At 40.4% G+C, this 24336-nt stretch overlaps 1 protein-coding gene across 1 annotated transcript in view; it reads right to left on the bottom strand.

The window, feature by feature from the left end:
- LOC124804616 (probable E3 ubiquitin-protein ligase HERC1) overlaps window positions 1–24336 on the bottom strand; it is a 790356-nt gene that overhangs the window by 418152 nt on the left and 347868 nt on the right. The window contains exons 28-31 of the mRNA XM_047264817.1: window positions 21840–21975; window positions 13406–13610; window positions 5475–5621; window positions 5279–5390 (exon numbers count right to left, since the gene is read on the bottom strand). Of these exons, the coding sequence (XP_047120773.1) occupies window positions 5279–5390; window positions 5475–5621; window positions 13406–13610; window positions 21840–21975 (600 nt within the window). The remainder of the gene's footprint in view (window positions 1–5278; window positions 5391–5474; window positions 5622–13405; window positions 13611–21839; window positions 21976–24336) is intronic.

Raw genomic sequence — 24336 nt, 5'->3', positions numbered from 1 at the left:
GTCACCACATAAAGTGAATTTTCCGGGCCTGTATTTCTAAGTCTCAGATGGTAGTATAAGTTTATTTCTGTGTTTGTAAAAGTTGTGTTCAGTATGCTGAGTGACTAGGAGCTATATTTCCTCACGCTCATAATAACAAGCATTACTCACTATTATGAGCAGCATTAAACAATCTGCAATATGGCTGGCTCCTGTATAACACAGTAAATAATTCCACTTTGACTCTCAATGAATTGTTGTTTCAAGTCTGCACATGACAATAAATATAGGTGTTCCACCTAACTATGGCAACTGTAACAACAATGTTAAGTTTGAAGTGAATTGAAATCAGTTCAAAGGCCATTTGGTTCCTAAATACCCATTTGCTTACACAACTGAAAATCAGTTGAGTGACGTTTTCTACAAAGTAAAATGCTTGCTAACATTTTTAGACATATGACCATATACAGTAAAACTCACTCAAAACGGAATCCCAAGGGACTAAAATAATTTTCCATATTGGACAAGTTTCTGGATTACACAGAACTCACTAGGCTACATAAACTTTGTCAGGTATCACACACAAAGGTATAAAGTTATGAACATATTAACATGTGCACCCCTGCACAATAGATGTTCATTTACCATATATTGTACAATAAAACACTAGACTATTAAACTAACTGATAAATAATAGAGCCGGTCGCTGTGGCCGAGTGATTCTAGGCACTTCAGTCTGGAACTGCACCACTGCTATGGCTGCAGTTTCGAATCCTGCCTCGAGCATGGATGTGTGTGATTTCCTTAGGTTAGTTACGTTTAAGTAGTTCTAAGTCTAGGGGACTGATGGCCTCAGATGTTAAGTCCCATAGTACTTAGAGCTGTTTTTGATAAATAATATGGCATTTCTGTATTTTTACTCCAACTTTAAATTCGTTTATTGTTGTATCTAATACACATTATTTCTATGTTTATTTGCTTTACATTTCACTTTTTTGCCACATATCAAGGAGGGAAATCTGTATGAATTTCTTTTTCAAAATTGTTTTTTCTATGCAGTGTTTTTCTCTACAGTATATGGTTCCAACAACATGGGAGAATTTGTGTGTATTGTAAATTGCATAACATCATTTACACATGCAATAGCTTCTTCAGGAAATTAATTTTTCTTGGGACATAATTTTTGTTGTGACTCGCCGATCTTTCAAAGAGCTGCCGCACAGTTACGTGCGTCCTTTACATGCAATGCTGTCTGCCAGCCATGCAGCAGCAGCGCCACCTACGTTAAGCGGCCAGCCAGCCAGCGGCCGCTAGACTCAGACTCAGTTCTGATTTGACTGTTAAAGTAAGTTTGACTTACTTTGTTTACTTGATCTGTGACTTACATGTATTGTGTCGTCCTTGAAGTATATTTATCCAACTTGAAGTTATAACAATTTTGTTCCTTTTCTTCATCCTGATCATTTTCTGTGTTGCAGATTCCTGTTAAATTTGTTGCTGAGATAAAAGTGGAGTGAGCTGACACAAAGTCATAAATTCGAATGGTGTCATCTGCAGTACATGAAATGTTTTGCATTTTAATTAATTAAGCAATTACTGCTGCATTTCCTTGAGCTTCAATGGCCACAAAAGCATCTTGTTCTTGAGCTTCAAATCCCACTTTGCTGAAGCACTTGGTAACACTTTCGGACTTCATTTCCCTTACTGCCAAGCCAATCCAATTTACAGCATCTAGGACAGAAACTGACCATGCAAGAGCAAATGCACTTTCTGCTTCTTCAACACAAAGAATACAAGATTGCATCTACAATCACACATAATGGGACTTGAATGTGTAAATAACCCCTGGTCCATTGGTTGTAGCAGGAACTAAGCCAGTTTCATGTTTGCTAACTTGACTTTCGGTTGGCATGCTGCACTGTATTGAAAAGGAAAACTTGGTAATTTCCTGTTTTCAGTTTGGCTTTGGACATCTCAGCCATTCTTCTGTAAGATTGCACACTATCCATGCCTTTTTATTTGTTTTATCATGTGACTAGAAGGTTACTGATGTCTATGTTTTCAAAACAACGAGGTTTTGCCACCTTTCCAATCACCACTGGCTTCCCCTTTACATGTAATACGTTTCCACACAGCAGTACAGTAAGTCTTTCCTTGGACGTTTTCCCACCAGTGCATTTTTCACCTCAGATTGCTAGAGATTTTGAAGGCAGTGCACGATGAAACAGACCAGTTTTATCACCTCTAAACACATCTTTCGGGTCATAATCCACAATTAAGACGTACAGTATTGTCTTACATTCTGTTGCTACACTTTCCTACTCATCCTTAGATTACCCAAAAAGTTCATCCACACGATGTTGTGCCTAGCTCTGAAACTGTCCAGCCTTTCCATGTATGCCTAAACCCTGTATTTCCAAGCCCTTTCGCTCATTATGCAACGTGGGTCCAGACAAAGGTAAGTTACTTTCCCGTGCACTTACGAACCATTCCCACATTATTTCATTAATTTCTTCATTTCCTGTCTTCTTCGCCTTTATTTTCATTTGCCCATCCCTAATCATCCATTAATCCAGTATCTTATTCTTGTTTCTTAAAGTATCGTAAATTTGTGTTTTATCGCATTTGAAACACAACATTATTTTGTGCACTTATTCTCAATCGTCTCGATTACCTCAAAGTTTTCATTAAATGTAAGTGTTAGCAACATATACTTCTCATTCAACATCATTTTATCACTTAAATCACTACTAATCAACTGAAACAGACAGAAAACAATGCAGTTAGTGCATTTCTTTGGAATGCTTGACCTTACTGGGTAAAACCATTGTTTATCAGAACAACATTAACCTCTTTCACTGCGCAATTGCAGCAGTGTCCACAGTTGCACTACAATGTTCCAGTGTGCCGCCGCCGCCCCCCCCCCCCCCCAATTCCCCCCTCCCCTGTGTCAATAACAATGGAAAACCAGAAACCCCAACAAACAGAGTACTCACGAACGAACCATTTCCTTTGATGTACCGACACTATGCGTTAAATTGTTCATTGTTGCACAGAGTAGTGCAGTTTGATGCCCACAGCACGTATCCTCTTTTCTTAGTTTTGCGCCATTAGCAGCATTGTCAAATGTGTTAAAAGTAGCGTTCTTGGAGAGTCATGAATAATTGTCCACATTACACAATGAATTATTAATAAAGTCTTAAAATTTGTGTTCCGTTTCTGCTTAAGACTCATTCTGCTTCATAAGAAAAAATTAGCGTGTAAAAGTGTATTGAATGTATTGGGACTGAAATACTGCTACAGTTTGGGCAGATTTCTGACTTATGCACATTCCGCATTGATCAAGTTTTACTGTATTTTTATGTTCTTCATTTGACAAGTGATCTTCAGACAAATCTAAACATCTATGATATGATTATCTTTACATGAGACTGAAATTGGAAAACAGTTTCTTTCACAACCTGATTTTTATTTCTCAATACATGAAGATTTTGAGCACATTTTGAGCACATGAAATATTTCATCATTGACTGCTTGTTAATTCAAGCATTTTTGGGAAGATGGAATTATATACATTAATAATATACTCTTGTGCATTTCCTTGCATTATTGGTAGATGTTGGTAGACAATGTACAGGAGTGTTCTCACACAGGAAAAAATCTACAAGTTAAATTGGGAGAACACAACAGGTAATGATGCATGCTATGCAACCAAAGTACTTGTTTGGAAACTTTCCATTCAGAACATCACACTCTGAATGTGCCAAATATGAGAGCCAGTCACAATGCTGATACTGCATCCAATCTTAGTCATACAATGGAATGTCTTCCACCAATTTGTTAATGTACAATTAAGAAAACAAGTGTGTTTGGCCCCATTGAAAATTCTTTTGATGAAATATGGTCCATTTTTCCCCAAGTATAACACTGAATATTTACATTCCAGAGATATTAGTGAATGACCTGTCAAAAACCATCTCTGATTTTCTCCTACCCAGTAATGCCTTTGTGTGCCTTTACTTTTTTGTGACTCATAAAAATGGACTCATCACCTAACAACACTTTGTTGAAGAATTTTCTACCAGTTCATGGCTGCCATTGTGCCAACTCACAAAGAGTAAAATGATTGTGAGAATCATTGGCTTTAAGAACCTGATGCAATAATATATCTTAAGAATGAACACAATGACAGTGGAGAATTAATCAGACAATGGATTTTGAAATGTCAGCTCCAGCTGCAGTTCGTTGACTACTGGCTTGAGGATTCACCTCTACAGCAAGCAAACAGCAATTACGTCATCTTCAGGTGGGTGCTGATTAGCCCACTTTCATTAAATAAGTCAACCACGTTATTGATAGTGGAGCAAACTAGATATGACTTGTCAGAAAATTTATGAAGCTGCAACAGTTCTGCATTTTGAGATATTTGCCTTGCTTTATCACAGCAAAAGGCTTGCTTTCTCACATCAATCTTTCCTGTCTGATCACATATTTTCACTTTCCATTACTGGACTTTGTGCAGCTGAGTCAAAAATGCCAAGAGGACAATTTACTGGACAAGCTAAACCATAAAAATAGATGACTCGCCACACACATCGAGTGCAGGAATTGAGTGAAAAACCATGCCATAGAAATAATTTGAAATATCGAAACACAAATATAGTCTGTCAATCGCAGAGTACATCAATCGCAGAGTACATAGTCCATCAAGAGAGTCAGAATCAGTACCAAGTCACAAGAAATAGTTTGAATCACACATAGCAATTGAGATGTTGATAGAAGTGCAATCATGATGTGAAGTGCCACTAAACAGTCGGATGTAGGCTAAAGCAAGCACCTCAGTCTATGTATGTTTCATGTTTTAGCCATTGGTGACTCTGTTGCAAGACACTAACGAATCTGCTTCAAGGTAATCATATCAGACATGCTGAGGTCAGTATGAAGATCACTTGTCAGAAGGTGAATGTAAAAATATGGATATGGAGCCTCTTTTTTATGCTAGTGATCACTGAATGTTTTCAGAATATGTAATTCAAATGAGTTTTGGAAGCACAAGCTTATGGGGATTTTGGAACCAGACAATCTTTACCTGAACAATTTTCTTGTCACATTAAGACTAACACAGCTACCGCAGATGCCCGAGTTAGATGGAACACTTAGTATATTCATAAAGTGTACTAGATAATGCTGATTAAATTTTGTTATACAAATTTTAGAAATTTTTTAACACTTTCTGAAACCTGTCCAAAACACCTGTTTTGCTAAAAATGTAAAAATTATTCAGTACAAAGAGAGTTACCTCGATTGAGTTTCTCCATCAAAATCTGTAGTGAAGTTTTTCCATCTTTGGCACTTGTATGTGGTAGTAGTTCCCGAATCTGATTCAGGCGCTCCACCAGACATTCACTCACCTACAAAATATTACACATTACAATAAGAGGGAAACTACATTTTTATGCAATTAACAGTTAGAAACCATACTATATTGGTCCTACCAGATGTGTCCAGCTTTCCATGGTGTTAAGTTTCCTAATGAGTGAAACATATGATTCCGACAACACTGCTGCTTGAGGTGCGCACAACGGCTCCCCTGGGAACATTTCCCTTGGAGCCCCTCGTACCTGCATGTCTGTTATTTTGACCTGGAATAACATCACAATTATATGAAGAAAAACAATTACACAAAGAACAATAGCATGAATTGGGTAGTTTGTTGATCAAGGAAGGTGAAAAACTCTAAGCATCAATCAACATTTCATCCTTGCGCAAGAACATTTCAGTATGTGAGAGATGGGTATAACTGAGGTGAAGAAAGAAGGTAGAAGGATGTCAGACAGGAAAGTTGATACTGATCGGGGGAAAGAAATATGTTGAGCAACCATGGTGATTTGAGAGAAAGGGAGAATCACCTTTGTATATCAGAGTATTAGAGGGGAAAAAAACAACAACAATATTAATGAACTACTTATCTGTTTACTTGATCTAGAATGTCAAAAGGAAGCTGATATACTATGGCTGTCTGAGCATCATACCAATACACGTATCCTTGTGTTAAACACAGATACTATAAATTAGCAGCTCATTTCTGTAGGAGAAATATGGTGAAAGGAGTAGTTGTCATATGTGTGAAAAATACAATTAACTTCAAATTTACTGATATCTGTACTTTCTGCCTAGCTTGCTGCTACTGGAAAAGTAATTTATAATTGTTATGGTATGTTTATAAGTGGACTAGGATATAATAAGTTTCTAGAATTCTGAAGAAAAACTTCACACTATATCCATTATATTCAAAGATAGCCTAGAACACTTTTAAAGGCAATCAAATATAGGCATGTGGAGTGCATCTATCATGGTACAAATGGTATGTAGTAAATTTGTAGCATATAGAGAAATTATTTGCTAAATTATGTGTACAGACTATGGTGAAAGCTTCTACTTTAAGTCACTTTGACAAGGAGCAGATTGTCATAGCTCAACCACAGGGTACAAATTTCACAAAATTGTGTGATTTACCATATGTTCATGTGACCATTTTTAGAATCTGAAGAAAGTACATAAATTACAATGAAATCACTAGCACATGACAATGTACTGAACACACATGCCTTAACCAGAAATGTGTACATTGAAAGTTTGCCCATCTACAAAGGGGCACAAGTAAAATACTCCACATTTTTCAGTTATATTCCATTTTGGTTATTTGCTCTGATTATTCAACAATATTGCTGTAACTTAGTTATAAATTACTTGTCATTTCTCCAGCATTTTAATTTTAGACTTCTGAGTGGTAAGTTAGTTGAAATGAATGGAATTCTTGGTATGGATGCTGGCTTGCCTTTTTCTTTTCCAACTAATATTTCCACTTCTATCATGTTATTTAGAAGCTTTCTTGTGAAGGCATATCAGGAACATAGAGTGATGTTAGGAATTTTATTGGAAAGTTTCATCTTGGTTAGTAACAGATTTATATGTTTCTTTTCTTTCTCTGGCATCATATCCTGTATGCACCAAATACTTGTTAAACTTATTCACTTGTTGCTGCTAATATTGTCTGCTCACACAACCATTGTTTGTTTATATTGTTTCCCTCTATACGCAGATACACTTTTCAGAGGGGTTATTCCTGTGTCTTTATGATGCTGACAACTCATCTGTTAAGACAATTTTGCCATAGTGCAGATCAATGAAATATGTGCTGCTTGCAATATTCATAAAAGCTCATGAACGTTAAAGAACAACATCAAATTTTTTCCACCGAAAAACACGCTGAAGAAATGAAACCGTGGATGGCTTGGTACCATCATGATGAGATGACCACTTCAAACACTCATCTCTCCACAACCACAACAGTTACCACTGGCACAACTACTATAGTGCACAACAGGGGAACCATGGATAGCACAAGATGCAAAAAGCCAGTGGTTGACATGGATGGTTTACATTGCACCTAAAAGTATTCATTTTATTTTTTCTCACCAGCTGACTTTATTTGTGTGCCAGAGTTGTGCATTTAACCATTTGTGGTAAATATATCAAGGTTTTTTGACAAAGGAGATTTTTCCTAGAATGTAAATACAGAGAACCGGCAATACAGTGAGTTTATTACAAAATTTTCTTGTTGCTGATTGCATAGGTACTTTTTTCATTTTTATTTTTATTTTAGCCAGCCAGAAAGGGATGTTATGTTATTACTGAGTGTTCCAACTAATATACACAGTTTTCAGAGTGTTTACATCACTTGGTTACCTGAAGATTCCGAACGTGTAGCAGCGACTACCCAGTTTTTTAGCAGTTTCAATCTTTGGTGTCCTGACTTAAGAGTACTGTCTATTTACATTTCCAAAAACTTCAGCTCTGGCACTTTTTCAGTATCTTTTCGATTAATTTTTAAGGGTTCTACGTGAACATAGTGGTTCTGGATGGTTAGAAGTGCACATGAGCTATGAGAGGAGACTTTCAGTTTTGTCACTAATCTTGTACTTCATTTGCAGAGATGTGTCAGATTGGATGAGCAAACTGCTGTATCTGGACACACAGACTGATTGTTAGATACAACACCCCAGTGGGTTGTCAGTTTGCAGGCCTTCTGGTGCTGCATCACCAAGGAACAACTGCAAAAGTTTAGGATAGCCACAACAATACAGCAGGCCAGGACAACAACAAGAGCTGCTTGTTATTATCAGAAACTCAGGATGCCACCACTACCTGTGCTTCTCTTGCTGACAGGCGAAATTCCTGTAACTGACAGGAGGTGCAACCGGCACGGAGCTATTTACTGCAAGAAAGACCACATGCCAGAAAATAGTTCACACTGTGTATATCTGTGGAAGCAGTACATAAGCTGGTGCACTGCCACAGATAGCTAATCTACATCAGGAGTACATTTCGGATCTTACAGTGACAGCTCAGTGATCCCTCATTCAGAGTACACTCCCCACCACTGCTGCTGATGAGGGAGGACCTTTAGTCTCAGCGGACACCGACCTGGGATTTGACTAGCTGGACTTTATTCATTGTGCCTTGCAGTCCCAGCCTAGACCTTGGGCTATGCCTCTGTGTTAGTGCAACACCACAGACTTCTATCTGGACTGGTATGAAAATCAGCTATAAGATTGTACCTAGATACTTGACCTTCAGGAGGTTCTTGTGCTTTCTATAACAAACTAATCAATCTCAGGTGGCTTAGTGAGAAGTGGATTCATTATGAGTTTTCTGGAGTAAATGAATTATTACTTTCTGTCTACTTGGCAGCTATTATTTTCTGTGTGTACTATACCTGGTCACAATTGAATTGGCAATGAGGCTTAAGAACAAGTTTTTCCCATGTTCTATTGCATAGATATTGAGCCTCCCAACCATTCCCCTGTTTTCCCAGCTCTTGTCTTACCAATGACTGACCCTTCCATTTCATTCTGGCTCTGTTATCTAGTAGCATCACTTATCCGGAACATACAATTCACTAGCCATTATCTGTAGCTGATTTCACTTCAACTTCAGATCTTGCACGGCCAGGTCTACTTATTTTTTCCCTTTGACCTGACCTGTGTCCCTCTACTGTGTCTGTGTCTTTTTCTCAGTTGTTCATATGCCAGCTGATTTTTCTTCAAGATTTCACTTCCTCAAAGTGTGTTTTGGGTTCTATTTCCTCATACAGTACTGCAATTTGTCATTTGTCATTACTTACCTCAGGATCTTCATTTGCAAACTGTTCTCATGTTTCACTGCATGATCTACATTGGCATCTGTTCTCGTGTTCTTCAGAATTATCTTCATTTCCATCTACTCTCATATCTTCATGCACAACCTTCATTCTCATAGGCTCTCATGCCTGATTCACTTTCCAGTTATTCTCAGGTGCTTCACCATTCTTCCATTCTGCAGTGTTTGATTACATCCTCCCATTGGGCGTGTGTCTAGACTGCCTGCCATGCATCACCATTTTCACAATGATTCCTGCCTCTCATCCAATGTAAATGGGCAAAAGGGACTGTTTATCCATGATTCTCGCCCTAGTATTGATGTCTTCTTGCTTCCTATCCCATCTTGTTTGGTGGTGAAGGTTCCACCCATGCACCATTGCTACATTTCATATCAGTCTTTTCATGATGGGGTTCCCATTTTTCATGTTATCAGCACCCCTTCATTGGCATTTTTCAGCCTTCTATGTGATGGTCCAAGTTCAGGCAATCTCTCCAGTACTTGGGGGTGCTCATGGGCAGTGCACACGTGTGTTTGCCTGCTGACAACACTGCCAGACCCCCCAGTCCCACTTCCAAAGAGCACTCATTTCATTTGGAGGCAACCTCATGACATTGTCACTGCCAGTTTTGCTGCACAACTGTGGGTGATACCTTCCATTCCCAGCCCCCCACCTTGCCAGCTCTGTCCAGGCATCCATGCTCGTACTGCCTTAACTGTCATATTTCTTCCCAACCTGTTTAGTCCTCCTCTTGTGGGCCTTCAAGCCCCTATGACACTATCAATACTCAGGCTCTCTGTCCATCCTCCAGGTTCTACCTGTCCTTTTTGGCACACTTCGTCCCATTGTTTACGATGCTCCTAGCTTGTCGCTTCAGCAGCGTCTTTCTCCTCCACCCATGGTTCCAAACCTTCTGGCTCCAGTCCAATTGGTATACCAGTCCTTTTATTTCATAAATGCCTTTATGTATTTTATGAAGCTTCCCTCCACTCTGCTGCATTCATCAGCTGGTGCCTGCTGGTTGATCCACCACTGGTACAAGGAACTTCTCTCTGCTGATTCATCACTGTCCAGGGTCTTGAGTGGCAGACCTCAGTGGCACAGTCAACTCCCTAGACGCTGGCAGTCAAAGTGTTGCCCAGAGGAGGGGGAGAGTGGTGCCTGCAGAGTCGCTGCCACCAGTCTCTCACCGGTTGAGACAGCCAACAACCTTTTCTTGATGGGAAGGGATGCTGTATCCTGACACGCAGTCTGATAGCAAGATAATAAGTCCAAACCAGTTGCTGACTCACGGACACAACAGTTCTGGATGGCCACAACAACACACCGGGCTAAGACACCAACACCTACTTGTTATTACTAGAACCTCAGAACACTGTCACTGCACACTCCCCTTCACCGATAGGCAGCGTTTCTATCATCCATAGGAGGTGTAGTCGCTCATGTCTACTTATCTCTGTGAAGATCATGTGTCTGAAAATAGTCTGCACTGTGTATATATACTGGCATACAGCCACAGAAAGCTAGTCTATGTCGGGAGTACATGATGGGCTTTACGTCAACTGCCAAGTGGCACCTCATTTAGAGTACTCTCCCAACCACTGCTAATCTAGGAAGATTAGATTATATGCAGTTTTTGTTCCAACTGATTCACAGTGAGGAGATCCTCTGGAATGTGAGACAAGGATCTTTCATCTTGGCAGACATCGACTGGCCAGCTTGGGATTCAACCAGCTAGACTTCATTCATTGTGCCTACCACACTACTATCTCCCCCCCCCCCCCCCCCCCCCCCCTCCCCCGGCCTTGACCTTGGACTACACTTCTGTGTTAGTGTATCACCATGAACTTCTATCTGGCACTGGTGATGATAATCAGTTATCAGACTGTGACCAGAAACATGATCTTCAGGAGTTTCTTGTGTTTACTGTGAATAAATCATTGCAGTTTTATTATTTTATTATTTTCTGCCTACTTACAGCTGTATTTACTGTGTGTACTGTAACCAGTCACAACACAATTTTTGTCATCTTCAATGGGAGATTTAAAGGAAGGTGACAGAGAAAAACAAGAAGAAGAAAGGGCCCAGTACTGAGTCATGTGGGGCTCAATTCAGTGATGAGAGAGATGCTTCTGAGCATCCCCCTCCCTTTCATAACTAGATCTGATGGATAGTTGTGGGATAAGAAGGCATTGGAAATACTGTTGATGAAGGTGTTGAGATATTTGGTGGCAGAGTAGATAGGTTAGCTGCAGACACCTAGGCCGTAGGCTAGGAAGGATTTGAAGCGGAAAGAATGTTAGTTGTCAAAGTGGAGGTACTGGTGCTTATTATAGTAGGAGTCGCGAACAATGGCGGGCGAGTTTAGGCTCATTCTACACACCTGTGTCATGCTTTCTCTGACAACCCATGAGTGTTCAGGAGTTTTCTGAGCATTTTCATGTGAATTTTGCAGTCAATGAGAGCATTAAAATTGATTGAAGCGGGTTATTTAAAGAATTTTTATTCCATTTGTTGCAACTTCTCATCAGTGATGGTGGTGATAAATGACAAATTCAACACAAGCAAGTGAGACACATAATTTGCAGGGTAAATTCTTACTTTTAGTGCAAAGCATGTGTACGCGCTTGCCACAGCTGTTGCCTGGAACTGGTAACAATGTGACTCCTTCCACTTGCACAAATTGCCATCATTCATGTATCGAACTACTGTTGATTTGATATGGACCCAGTTTTGGTGTGTGCTTCAGTGAGGTGGAGGTCAATGTCAAGGAAAGTATGAGATGGAATCTACTCACTGGAAAAATGGAGGAAATTTGTTGATCTAAGAGAGTGGTCATACTGAGTGATTGAATAAGTATGAGGGTTGTCACATAAGTAAGTTTCCCTATTTCACAAAAAAATTTACACAATTTACCATGTTGAAATAATTTTATTGGCACTGTACAATGTGTCTGTTACTTTTCTACATAGTCACCATGTTTCCATGTATTTTTGGTAATGTGACAAATTTTTCCAGACCAGTGCAGTAAAAAGTCAAGTCGTGTGTTTGTAGCCAGCTGTTCACTATTAAATGTGACTTCATCATCAGTGTTGAAGTGCTTATGTCCAAGTTGACCTTTGAGTTGGAGGAACCTGTGAAAATTCTTTCAAGCTCCACCTGGATCATTCGAGCTGCATGAGGTTGACCATTGTCATGAAGGAAGATAACTCAGCAATACAGAAGTCCAGGCAGCTCGCAAATTCCTCAACGCCTTACAGTACCTCTCTGCATTCATTGTGGTGTTGTGGGACTCTTAGTGAATGAGCAAAACCCAAAGATGGTTGCCATAACTTTCCCTGCTGAATGTGTGACCTTTGCCTTCTTTGGAGCACTTTTGCCGCCAGGTTTCTTCCACATCGTGTCCCACTGTTTTGTCTCAGCAGCTGAATGATGGACCCAGGTCTTGTCACCAGTGACAAGCCATTTGAAGAGCTGATGTCCCCCTCTCTGAAGCATTTCCGAAAACATTCTGTCCAAAATCATCTGTTGCTGCTTGTGGACATCACTTGGTGAACATGGCACCCATACTGCACAGCCACTCCGGTAGTGACAATTGTCTTTCAGGATCTCTGTGATGTATTAGCACCCAACTGCTGCACCAAATGATAGCCACATTATGTGCTGTCAATGGTAATGTGACAATCTCCCTCCAAATTATTGCAAATTGCAATAATGGGACCATCCTGTGTCGCTGAGGTGAGCCTCCTGTGCGTTGTTTGTCAAGAATATCATCATGCCCTTCGACAAACTGCAAATCCCAATGTCAAACTGTTTGAATGCTCATATAGCCTTCCCCATATACAGAGGTTAACTCAAGATGGATATTGTCTGCAGATAGTTGTTTTGCTGCTAAAAAAGAATAATGGAGCACTGCTCACAAATGGACACAATTTGTAGTAGTGTTGTGTAACTAGCAAGATAATGCAGTACGCATCATAAGCACGTTTGAGCGTTGTCAACACATACCAGTCAAACTCAGCAGGCTGCACACATAATGCACAGATAATGTTGCAGCAACATAAAATAGGGGAACTTCCTTATAGTATTGGATGACCCTTGTAATAAGGTCATAAAGATATTCCATAAGAAAAAAATACTTGCAAAAATAGCCAATCATTAAGTCATATCAGGTACGAAAGACTCGCATGCCTTAAAAACACAATAACGATAGAAATAACTCACCTTCTCTCCCGGATTTGTACTATAGAACATGACACATGGGTACAATTCTGTTGCATCAACATCTTCATAGGCTAGAACAGGTTCTTCACCATTCTTGCCAAAGCTAATAGTGCAAGCATCCATATCCAAAACAACTGTAATGTAATCACCTTGCGTGAAACTAGGGAGGCACAATGGAAGCTCACCATTGTGATACAAGTTGCCACTGCAATAAAATGTATCCAGACCAGCATTAATAAACAGTATTTATTTGATGCCACAAACAGTTAAAATACATAGAAGTTATCGTGAAATCAATAAATAATTGGTGCATGTAGATAGTGTCAAGAATCTGTATTTTCCTCACTAAAACTTACAATGTCATCATAAATCAGAGTTTATGTTAAAATATGTAGCAAAGAGTGTAAGATAAATCACACAACTTTATTTGGAATGAGGTCTATAGATCTCGTACACAGACATTTTGAAAAACCTTACAATTCTGATATGACATATGGACAACCATATAACTACATGGTCTTAGCATTGTTTTATATTTCATTTTTTCCATAGCATTTCCCTTCTGTTATCCATTATTCAACAGCTTCAGAAATATTGGTTGGGTGACTGATTTGGGGGAAGGGACCAAACAGCGAGGTCATTATTGGTCCCATTGGATTAGGGAAGGATGAGAAGGAAGTCAGGCGTGCCCTTTCAAAAGAACCATCCCAGCATTTGCCTGGAGCAGTTTAGGGAAATTACGGAAAACCTAAATCACGATGGTTAGATTTGGGTTTGAAATGCTGTCTCCCCAAATGCGAGTCCAGTGTGCTAACCGCTGCACCACCTCACACAATGAGAAATATTCTGATAATTGATGTTTTATATCTCAATATTACTTCACTATTGAGATAGAAAACAAGCCAACAAAGCTGTTCTTTCACGTACACAAATTTATATAATTACAGAATAACAGAAGGAAAAAAAGAAGAGAATGTCATATGGGTTGTGCTTCAGTAATCACAATGTTGAAATAATTTGAAATGTAAAGCACCTTTATTGTGATGTGATGATTTATTTAACAAATGTAGATCCTACCATTATCTCAAGCCTCACAGTGTTAAAGACTGTTTCATCATTATCACAAAGATGTTCCACAGAGGACAGGTGTTCCATTTCATTGTACAGCTTGTTATTTAGAAAAGGGTTGTGATCCCATCCACACTGCTGTGGCATGTCATGTGCCTTCTCCACCTGGACCGTTGTGATGTTTCCTGTACAAAGATTTCTGGCCTGCCATTATGTGTTTTGGCAGGGTATTGACAATTAGCTCATGCCTGTTCCATGAGCCTGCCTGCAATATGCCATCCACCAAGTGGCACCAGAGGCCTCTCTGGGAGCATATTCATGCTGATTTTGTGGGTCTGTTCCTTAACCCCTGTTGGCTTGTAACAGCTGATTCATTCTCAAAATTTCGTCCCATGATTTGCTGCCCATACATGCCACCTGTGTCCGTGGCCCTCAGGAAGATTTCTTGTCAGAAGGAGTGCAGTATACTCTTGTGATGGACAAAGGCCCACAGTTTGTGTCTCAACATTTTGAAGATTTCTGTACAAAGAGTGAAATCCGGTACCTCCCTTTCAACCCCAGACATACATTCAAATCTCAGATGAAAAAACGTATCATTCAATCTTCTGTCAAGGAAGCCCTAGATTCTTGCAGTCTTACAGGTTCATTGGTCACCAACCATAGTATAGCACAGCTGCTTCATGGCCGTGAACCACATACACTACTCCAACTGCTCCAGTTGGCACCCATTCACCTGCTGGCGCCTGCCCTGTAGTGATTCGATCTGTGCTCCACCATAAGAGCTCAAGATTTTGGCCAGTGCCTTAAGTGAATACCAGTGGCCATCTGTTGCTGCTGAGTCTGTTACATCTGCGTCGTGCACATCTCCAATAACTTGGTGTCACAACCCTATGACTAGCTCCGCCCAAGTGTGAATGACCATGTGCCGGAGAACCCTCTGCCCCTGCAGCTGTCTCCACAATCTGTGCGCCGCCCCCCCCCCCCCCCCCCCCCAACATGGTCCACGACTCCTCCAGCTCCTGTGACACCATCATTCTGAGTGCCGCTGCCACCAGACAGAGTAGTCAGTGCTGGGCCACCTCCAGTTCCACAGCCTCTATCACCAGTGCTCCCTTATGGTCTCTCGCATGAGAGCGAGCACTGCACCTGTCCACACTCGTGCCATTTCAGACCATATTCTCCTGTGAGGGCATGACACCTGCTCCAGCAGTTGTCCCCTTCTGATCAAGGCATGAATACTTTTCCCCGTGAGGGAAGGAGTATTGTAATCCTACAGAGTGATCATGTGTAATCAAACAGTACATGCCCTCATGGCCTCGCATCAGCACAGATGGCAAGCATGGTGCCATGTGCAAAACAGCCTTATATAATCTGGCACGCTAGGCTCTCGGTCAGACTAATCTTTACATGATGCCATATGCTCAACTGTCAGACTCTGCATAACATATTCTATGGTTAAGTGTGATTCTACTGATTCTTACTTCGTTCACTGTCTATCACTGTGTATCCCTTAAAACTAAACTAAACTCCTCCCAAATAGGTCATGAAGGCCCAACGGTACTGACTGGCCACCATGTCATCCTCAGCCCGTAGGCGTCACTAGATGTGGATATGGAGGGGCACGTGGTCAGCACATTGCTCTCCCAGTCGTATGTTAGTTTCTGAGACCAGAGTCGCTACTTCTTAATCAAGTAGCTCCTCAGTTTGCCTCACAAGGGCCGAGTCCACCCCGCTTGCCAACAGTGCTCGGCAGACTGGGGAACCGGTGTTACCACTGCGGCAAGGCTGTTGGCAGATTAAAAGTTGATGAGTGGGAATCTGATACTGTGTTTGTACAAAGTTACAACAGCATGCTCGAAGCACTGATCTACAGTGCCCTATCTTAGAATCCATTGGCAGAACAGTAATCTGGCATTATATGGATAATCTTGATCAATCATGTTGAGTTCCACAGCTGACTGACAACAGTAATGGCCAATGAGAATCACCGCAGCTGTATTTATACACATTTCTTGTGTCACAATAAACAACATGGACAAAGCAACCGGTCACACAAAATTGACAACTGTCGAGTGTCCCCCCCGCCCGGCCCCCCCCCTCCCCACCACCACCACCACCACCACCACCACCATCACCACCACCAACTTGTTTCTGGATCATATTCTACTTGTCACGACACTTGCTCCTCCATATCTTGTATGGAAACTGTGTAAAGTCTGCTGCATTCCTTAGCTGCCTTGAAAGTTCTGTAAGTGTTTGTACAGTTAAAGGGCTGAAATGTCAGGGAACTGCTCTTCCTTTTATACATGCTGATTACCCCATTCCTACATCTTTCAGTGATTCTGGCTTTGGTGTTCTGCATATTGCACAATACCAAGTTCTCTATCCCCATCCAATGCGTTCCGCACACAGTTCAACACTACAAGTGGTGATTGGTATCCGTGTGGTGTGTCAGCAGCTGGTTCTACTGTTTGTGGCCTGAAATGAGCTTTCTGGCAATCTTTTATCGATTTAAGTCATGACCCTATGCCTTGCTCAGTTTATAGCTGGTATCTCTGCATAACATTTTTTTTTCCAACTAAATATCAATCACCTCTCTAATAACTCTCTCCCACTTCCGCCAGGATTTTATATTACAGAGTTCAGGGGTAGCTGAATATCTTGTTTATACCATACATGTATGACAATCGTGTTCTTGGAATTGGATACCCACTGTTTGACTGCAGTATGACATGCCACACTGACAAAGAATGCTTTAAATTAAGCGTAAGTCGTCTTTAGAACTCTTGATGTCATTTGCTTTCTTGTTCAATGGGTGTGCCACACACCTGAAGTGAATTCTGTATAACTCAGGGTGTAGATGCATGTGCTTATGCATTTATACTGGGAAATGTAATACTTGTGGTTGTTACAGTATAAAAGTCCCCACTAGATGACTGGGAAATTTCCAAGAAAGTTCTGATGGTTTATTGTGCTGCCTCTCAGTCAAAAATAAGGGATTATTAATTTTTTATTACTGTAATGTAAATTTCTTGTAGGAATCTGCCAGGAAATCTGATTCTGAAGTGCTTTTAGCTATATATAAAGTAAATTTCCCTATGTGAGTTGCTCGATAATAGTACCCTTACAGATAATTTATTCACTCACCAAGCACAAATTAAAGTGACATATGCCTATAGCATGATAAATGGGTTGTCAGATCACAATACACAGTTAGCCACATTGTATAACTTAGCTTCATGTACAGTTGAGAAATGATTTAGGAGAACAGTGAAGCTGTTTTATGACGAAAATACCAAAGATTTTAAAGAAAGCTTAACAAAAGTTGAATGGGTTGAAGTTTTTCAATGAGCTTAATGCTATCTTTAAATTCAACACATTTTGAATGAATCTGCATGCATTTCTGGATGCAGTTTTCCTGAAAAAATAATTAAATGCAATGTTGGAAAGTCATTGGATTACCGCAAGTATCAGAGCATCTTCACAATGAAAAAGGGATATTTACAAAATAGCCAGAACAAGAAATGTTCAGAAATACTTTCATATTATACAAGATGGGGCGGAAAGAACTCCCTGACTTGACGGGGGAATTGTACAAAAACATTCAAAAAGTTTTTGAAAACTGTTCTCAGCATATCTTGCATTATTCCACTGGTGACATCTGTAATTGCCCTCTTAAGAGATTCCAAGGTCCTTGGTTCAGCCTTGTAAAGACCTCTGCTTTGAGGTATCCCCAAAGAACAAAACCACAGGGGTTAAATTTGGTGAGCAAAGGGGCCATGGACCATCCCCTCGTAAGGAGATTAGGCAGCCGGGAAACTGTTCTCACAGAATTTGGCATGAACGATGGGAAATATGAGCCATGGCACCACCCTGTTGAAATTGAAAGGCTTTTGTGTCATATTCCTCACCATACTTTTCCATTTTGGGCAGTAAAAATTTCTTCAGCATCTTACAATAGCGCACAGAGTTCACAGTAGAGGTTGCATCTAAAGATCCAAAAAAGTAAGGCCTAATAACGCATATGGAGGACACAGTGCTAGTGCTCCAAACTGTCACTTTGGCACATATAGGCCTGCTTGTGTCTGTATATGTGCGGCTGGATGTGTGTGTGTGTGTGTGTGTGTGTGTGTGTGTGTGTGTGTGTGTGTGTGTGTGTGTGTGTGTGTGCGTGCGCGTGAGTGTATACCTGTCCCTTTTTCCCCCAATGTAAGTCTTTCTGCTCCCGGAATTGGAATGACTCCTTACCCTCTCCCTTAAAACCCACATCCTTTCGTCTTTCGCTCTTTCCTGATGAAGCAACTGTGGGTTGCGAAAGCTTGAAATTTGTGTGTGTGTTTGTGTTTGTTATTGTCTCTATCAACGTAAGTTACAGAATCTTTTTTTTTAGATATATTTTTCCCACATGGAATGTTTCCCTCTTATAAAAAAAAAGATTCTGTAACTTACCAAACGAAAGCGTTGGTACGTTGATAGAAACAATAACAAACACGAACACACACACAAATTTCAAGCTTTCACAATCCACGGTTGCTTCATCAGGAAAGAGGGAAGGAGAGGGAAAGACGAAAGGATGTGGGTTTTAAGGGAGAGGGTAAGGAATCATTCCAGTCCCGAGAGTGGAAAGACTTACCTTAGGGGAGAAAAGTGACAAAACCGATTGATGAAGATGAACATAAAAACGATTAATACATTAAAAATTAAATTGCTTTTGTTTTCAATTAATATATTTGTTGCTATAAATGTGTACATAAATTATTTATTTTTTTTTTTTTTTTGCTTTGCTTTGTGAGTCAATTATATGCTTCAATATAAAAAAACCAGCATTTTTCATTGAAAATCCAGTAATCTGATAATTTCTATAATCCAACATACTCCGGTACCACATGTGTCAGACTACAGAGACTCCACTGTACTTTCATCCACTAGCATCCCACTGGACAATATTCCAGAGAAACTCTAGAATTATATGTGGGGAGGCATCCCTTTAAGCAGTTGGGAATGTTAAGCACAGCCTGAACAGTACATTTATGCACTTAGGAAATTTATTACCAACTACTCATGTGCATCTGAGAGAGACACATACACTCACGAGCACAACACCAGAAGAAAAAACAATCTGCATTACCCTTTAATGAATCTAGTTTTGACATAATAAGGAGTGAATTATGCAGTTGTAAATCTCTTCCATAATCTACCCCTGGAATAAAATGTCTGACAGATAGTGAAATGGTTTAAATTTAGGAAAAGATATTTTCCCTTAACAACTCCTCCTATAATGTAGAGGAATTCTTCAATAAAAATAATTAGTCATGAACCTGGTGAAGGCATGAGATGGCACTTCTGACAGATAGCTGCAGCGGCACATGTTATGGTCCAAAGCATAGGCTCGAGGGCACTGGCGGGCAGTCTGGAGCCCAGAATTGAAGTGACCATCAAAGGGCTGAATAGTGACCTATGCACCCGTCAGCAGAGCTGTTCAGGTACCATGTCACAAGCATGTGACTGTGCAGATGCAAATAGGTGCCTGCGACTGCAGTGCAGCTTACTGTGACCCACACGCCATGTATCAACACAGCTTGCAGCCCCCAAATATACATTTTATACGCAGGGCTGGATCCCACCATATTTGACCATTACACTTACAATATGCTTCACTGCCTAGACATGACCCCTGCAAGTTGTTTGTCAACTGAAAAGTCACTGAGCAATTTACTGCCTAACTTCCTACAGCCACAACAGCATATGGGGCTGCAAGCCACACTGATACATGCCGTGTGGGTCATAGTAAACAGCACTGCAGTCACAGGTATCTATTTACTTCCGCACCGTCAAATGTCCCTGTGACTAAGTGCCGGTACCCCTCCACTGACGGGTACTTAGATCACTGCTCAGCCTTCAATGCTCAGTTCATCTCTGGGCTCCAGACTGACTGCCAGCTGCCCTCAAGCCTAAGCTTCAAACCACAGCACCCGCCTCTGCCATTATCAATCAGATGTACCTGCCTTCGCCAGGTTCACAGCCGCTGACCATATGTCAGCTGCTCTGGAAAGCCTCACTGCACTGGACTTGCAGCCTTCACCAGGATCACAGCTGCAGCCAACTGACAGCCATTCCAGAAGGCTCACTTCCTCAGCTAATCTCTACTACTAACAATTGTGGGCTTCCTCACAGTGCCCAGCAGTAAGCATCATTGTACAAGGACATTCAGTTGTACTCATATGTGGACCTTTGTCCTCTAAAGCTGTAATGCGTTAATTTATGGTTAACAAAAGAAACAGTTGTTATTCCAACGTGCACATATCACCAATCGGCCAATCTGCATTCTTCTCTGCTGAGTGATTACACATATTTTCCTGGAGGTATATTTCATTGTAACTGCTCTAACTTTTATACATGCTGATACTCCTTCCTTTCATCTTTCTGCACTTCTATGTGCTCTATGTTTGTTCCATTGATACATAACGTTTCACAATATTTATCATGAATATGTTCTATGGAACAATAAGCAACTAAGGATTCAGACAGTTTTTAAGAGATCATTCAAGTGTAGGGGGAGAAACCATTGCCTATGGGTTTCTCTGTTTTTCTTTCTCTTTTATTCTGGTGACTTCACTCAGCAAAGCCCTCTCAATATGATGACTGGAGTACCCATTCTTACGAAACACATCACATGGATATTTTAATTCTAAGGCATGGCTCTCACTGGTAAGCTATATGATCTTCTGAGCTATGTCTTCAGGACAGCATTCTTTTGTGCTGAACGATTACATGCCATTTCTTACGTGGAATAAAAGACTTTATTTCACTCTTTACATTTTTCACACAGCCTGAAATTACCCATTTTGTTCTTATACCAACAAGAGCTGGGTGCAATATGTAGAGAATGGCTGACATAGGAGGCAGCTGGAAATGCTACAGCAAATCAGCAGCATAGATTTAAATTGCGGAGGCAAAACAAATTAATGAGAAAAGTGCAGAGAACATCAAAGGGATGCTGCCTACATCAGTGACTCAACACAAGCCAAATGGCCTCTATCTCAAGAAGTGGGTTTTGCCATAATTTTCCTCTAGTTTTGACCAGCACTATCTTCTGTAAGAATATGGGATTTCTTTAGACTCCTTATAAATGTGGGGAAGGGGAGGATGTTGTTCAGAATGTATAACCTGGATGTAAAAATTATTATTAATATTACTGTTGTTAATATTATTTACTATTGCTCTACACAGAACAGAAATTTGCAGTTCTCTAGTGAAAACTTGTACAAATTACAACACAAAAACCTATGCTGAAGGACATATGAATTGAACATTACAGATTCTCTCTACAATTTCAATGTGATTTAGTTAAACATTTCAAACAAACCTGTAAGCACGATAAAGCCACATATCAGATGTAGTACGATGGCTGTAGTCCTTAATTGGATATCTGGCTACACCAACACATGTCCCTTCATTTCCTTTATTTTCCTTCACTATCAGGAACTTCCATTGGTAGCAACCTGTATCGAATAAATTTTGTTATGCTGATGAAATGCTGACTGTATCACCACGTAAGGGATGAGCACATCTATAGGCTCCTGGAAGAAATTGTTTAGTACAGCTTTCAATTTTTGTCACTCACTATGTTACTATCCAGCCCACATACGTACATAGACTACCAAATTCAAGTGTAACTAATAACAATACGTTTTTATAGAAGTACATGGTGGTCATAGTTTATTTCAGTCACCTTAATGATTAGGAATGACCTATTTTAACTTTCTCAGTATACCCTCCGGACAGTTATTCATCCTGTTTTCAAAATAGATGGATGTGAGTTTGGAAGGGCAAGCACTGTCAACAGCCTTTGAAATGATTTCAAGGTCATATGAGGAGGTACAATTAAAATTTCACAAGAGAAATAATTCGAAAAAATAAAAAGATAATGAAAACAAAACAGACAATTATATTGTGTAAACATTGCAATATGTAGATCACTAAGTAACTAACAAGAGAGGTAAAAGTTGTACTAGCACTCAAGGAGTTGTTTAACCATTATCATACTTCAAGAACTGATTGGGAAACACAGATAGTTGTATAATGTTCTTGTGGGTATGCTATTGGGGTGTTGCATCTTTTTGGCACAACATTTCAACAATGTAGCTTGTTAATGTCATCAAATGTTCCTTGTATGCACAATTGAAAGGTTGAATGAGAAAAACACATAATTGTATAATGTTCACAGAGTTATGTTGCTAGTCTGGTACATTTTCTTGGCACATCAATATTTCTACAACATTGCTGATTGTCATCATTAGATGCTCCCTGACATAACGGGATGGTAGAGGGATTTCTCTTTCCTTTATACATACTAATTACCTATTCCACTCACTTTTCCACAATTCTAGCTTCAGTGCTTCATATTCTGTCTACTCCCAAGCATTCCTCATGTAAACAGGGCATTCTGCCCATAGTCCAGTTCCACTGACAACGATGTTTGGGTGGTGAGTCAGTGGCAGATTTTCCAGTTTTTGCTTCAAATGGAACTTTCTAGAGCTCTTGTATTCACGACTATGTCACAGCTTGTGAAACTATTGCTCTTTGATTGATTTTAAGGCTGGATCCCATAATTTGATCACATTATAGCCACTGTTTGTGTTGATAAGATATTCTTACAACTTAACGTCAATTATCTCCGTAATAATATTGTCCCAGAATCTTGGTATATATACCAGTATTCAGGGACAGCTGACTTGATTGGTTGTACTAGACGTGTCTAGCTTTCGTGCTTGCAGGATTGAGCCTCCCTCTTCTACTTGTCTGGTCATTATGTGACATATCACACTGACACGGAATACTGTACATTCCAGGATTGTGGAAGCATAATTACTTTAATGATCATCAGTATACTGCTTGTCTCATTCAGTCAACATCCCACACATTCGAATATTTCTCAGATACTCAGCAGAGGGAATCATGCAGAAGGCACAATATTTTGACAAGATGACTTCTTGGCATCTTCAGGTGTTGCTGAGACTAACTGCTTTTTCCTGGGTACCATCTTTATTATCCCCCCCCCCAAAACCAACCACCTGCAACCTTTAGCCATCAGTCAAACGGCTCAGGCAATGGATTTGCTGTGGTGGTGGTGGTGGTGGAAGTGTGGTGTTGGGGCACAATCCAGGGCATCAGATGCAGGTCTCTGCTGGTGTAGTGACTATGTGTCCTTGTCTTCTTCATCTGCCTTGCTAGGAGTGGCTTTCCACCTCGATTGCTACTGGGCTTTGTCCCTTGCTCAATCCTGAGTCCCAGCCTTGCTTAATTGAAACCACCTCTATTTATAAGTTTGACATTAGCGAGATGTCTACAGCCTCTTTTAGAATATAATCCAAGAAGGAGGTGGACTTTTGCAACAACTTGGAGCCATTGTAATTCATGGTATGTCTGTGAGAGACACAGTGCTCAGCCACAGTTGACTTTGTTGACAGTTTGTTATCTGTGTGGCTCGTATATTCAGTGCCTCTCTCCTCTGTTGTCCAGATAGTCTGGCCCACATATATTTTTCCGTGATGGTAAGGGGTGTGGTAGACTCTGTTTCCAGAGTCCTGGGCCATCCTGGATTGATCCTAACAAAGCTTTCGTCTTGGCTGGTGGGCAGATCATACACCTGACATTATGTTTCAGGGTATTCCTCTGACATTTGCTGATGTGTTCCTGATGTATGGTATAGCAGATTGTAATTGGTGTTTGCTGTAACCATTCGAGTAAAGCACAGCTTTTAGCTGGTGCAATTCAGCTGCTAGATTTTCAGGTCTGAGATTTTGTGTGCTCTGTGCTAGTGTGCTTAGGACTCCTTCTTGTCGCATAGGGGTGCGAAGACG

Source organism: Schistocerca piceifrons, chromosome 7, assembly GCF_021461385.2.
Source record: "Schistocerca piceifrons isolate TAMUIC-IGC-003096 chromosome 7, iqSchPice1.1, whole genome shotgun sequence".
Classification (NCBI taxonomy): Eukaryota; Metazoa; Arthropoda; class Insecta; order Orthoptera; family Acrididae; genus Schistocerca; species Schistocerca piceifrons.
This window is presented reverse-complemented; position numbering and strand designations above follow the sequence as displayed.